Source organism: Montipora foliosa, chromosome 2, assembly GCF_036669935.1.
Source record: "Montipora foliosa isolate CH-2021 chromosome 2, ASM3666993v2, whole genome shotgun sequence".
NCBI lineage: Eukaryota > Metazoa > Cnidaria > Anthozoa > Scleractinia > Acroporidae > Montipora > Montipora foliosa.
In genome coordinates, this window is record NC_090870.1 from 14,680,637 (window position 1) to 14,683,136 (window position 2,500).

Sequence of the window (2,500 nt, forward strand, 5' to 3'; positions counted from 1 at the left end):
CCAAGCCGGTAAATTCACGCGCATGCACAGATCTGCAACGGGTTTGGGCGTGCAAAATGGACGACGGTGAGTTTGAAGTCGTTTACCATTTAATCATTTGAATCCTTGTTTCTGTTTGTTGCATGTCGTTCAGATAATTACAATAGAGGAGTTTCATTATCGAACGATGTAAGTTATTTTCAAACCATACTTTGAAATTGAAAATATCATATGTTATGAGATGTGAGAACTGGACAAAAATCTGTGGAGAATCAGGACTGGACCACCGGACCGCTGGGCCGTAGTGGCCGTCGGCCACTGGGCCTTCAGGCCACCGCGGGCCGCTGGGCCGCGGGCCTGCTTTTAGTAAAACCCGAAGAAGGAACCAGAGCCGGTGAAGGTATAAAAATTGTCAACATCTAAAAACAGCACAATTGCTTACAGAATACTTAGATATGGATTATGTCATGTGATGATAATTAATACGTAATGCAGGGAATCAATCAATCAATCAAGTTAAAATGCATTGTTTACATCTCTGATTAATGCACAAAAATTCTTTTAACTTTCAAAATTTACAGTCGCATAATTTCAAAAATTTTCTGAGGGATGATTTTTTATTATGAGTGGATTTTGGGATTTTAATTCTCTTCACTTTTTCTGTTGTCCTTTTCTTTAGAAAAGGAAGACACTGAAATGCATGATCCTGGTGATCTAATCCAGAAATACCAAGCACTGAAAGAAGAAAATGAGTCTCTATATAGAGAGGTTGAAAGAATCCAGGAAGAAACTGAAACAAAAATATCTGATCTAACCATCAAACACCTAGCACAGAAAGAGGAGAAGAAGTCTCTTTATGAAGAACTTCAAAGACTCCAGGAAGAAAACAGAACCCTTAAAGCTGAACTGGGAAGAGTGCAATTTGGGGATAAGTTTCTGAATCAAGGGGATACATCTATCATAACTAAATTTTTTACTGGATTTCCTACCTATGAATTATTTACTTTAGTGGTTACATTTTGTTCATCAGTGTTGACAGTTTCAAAAAAACTTTCACCTGCCAATGTGTTTCTTTTGATAATGATGAAGATCAGACTTTATTTACTGAAACAAGATTTGGCTTACAGATTTAACATATCTGCATCTGCTGTTTCTAACCTGTTAAATGCTGGCGTGCCTGCAGTGACACAAAAACTGTCTTTTTTAGTTAGATGGCCAGCTAAGGAGGAAGTTATTCGAACATTACCTTCCGTTTTTAAACCCTCCTTCAGAAAATGTAGAGTGATTATAGACTGCACTGAAGTTTTCTGTGAACGAGCACGAAACTTGACATTACGAGCTTTAACATGGTCCAACTATAAGCATCACAATTAATACAGTTAAGATACTAGTTGGGATCTCCCCCACTGGTGCTGTATCTTTCATTTCTAATTCTTTTGGGGCAAGGGCATCTGACAAACTAATAACACAGAAATCTGGTTTTCTTAACAACCTGGATTATGGAGACCAAGTTCTTGCTGACAGGGGCTTCTTAATTGAAGAAGAATTGGCATCCAGGGGAGCAACACTTGCTATTCATAATTTTACAAAAGGAGTCAAACAATTAGGCATGAAAAATGTAGAGGAGTCTAGAAGACTAGCAAGGGTGCGAATTCATGTTGAAAGAATGATGGAACGTCTCAAGAATTTTAAAATACTTGCTGGAATATTACCACTTTCCCTTGCTCCTCATATTGCTGCTGTTTCTAATTTACAACCTTCTTTAATAAAATAAATGTACATGTATTCTGATGCCTGGGGCATCAATACATTGTAACTTTCATTAACAAAATGGATTGCATAGCTCTGATAGCATCCATAAGCATTGCATGACAGACTAATTATTTAAAAAATCACTGTATATAACTTTAATTAAACAGGTTGTGTAGGATAAGCTTGTTACTTAACAATGAGTTGCTTTGTTTATTTGCATTTCTTATACTTAAAAATAATGTGTCACTAATGATAATAAAGTTATTAAAATGTTGTTTTGCCTTAAGGTGGTTTCCAAATTATCAAACACTGATTAACTAGTATTTACTGAGGACCATGCTAGTCTGAATATTAGTTGATCAATTCATTGATCACTAGGAGGATACATGAAGGAGTGTAAGAAGAGTGGTCAACTTTTTAATCCTCATCTTCACAATGTGGACAATACCACTTTCCTTTTAGTTTCCTGCGGATGTGGACACAGGCATAGTGAAACCATACAATATCAAATGTTGGATTGTCACAAGCGATCATTTTTCCATATTCTGGCTGGTTACAGATACAGTACAAATGCTCCTCATCTTGCTCACTGCTTTCATCTCCCATTTCTGAAATTTCCATCTTCCTTGTAGGGATCTCTGGGAGTATTACATTTAAAAAGAAACTGTCCAGTTTGGTAAGGGAGTGTTCTATGAAATGCTTGTTTAAAGGGATTCCCTCCACAATGTGCAAATCTGATGCCTCCACATGTCCATCCTATTGACATGTG

General features: G+C 36.9%; 2 protein-coding genes across 2 annotated transcripts in view; one reads left to right on the forward strand and one right to left on the reverse strand.

The window, feature by feature from the left end:
* The first annotated feature begins 56 nt into the window (after positions 1–56).
* On the forward strand, positions 57–1,353 carry LOC137991222 (uncharacterized). Its single transcript, XM_068836337.1, has 2 exons — positions 57–66; positions 659–1,353. The coding sequence occupies exons 1-2, from the start codon at positions 57–59 to the stop codon at positions 1,351–1,353; spliced, it is 705 nt and encodes a 234-aa protein (XP_068692438.1).
* A 795-nt stretch (positions 1,354–2,148) lies between these two features.
* The window catches only part of LOC137991223 (uncharacterized), a 1,220-nt gene continuing 868 nt past the window's right edge, over positions 2,149–2,500 (reverse strand). The window contains exon 2 of the mRNA XM_068836338.1: positions 2,149–2,369. Coding sequence (XP_068692439.1) covers positions 2,149–2,369 — 221 coding nt within the window. The remainder of the gene's footprint in view (positions 2,370–2,500) is intronic.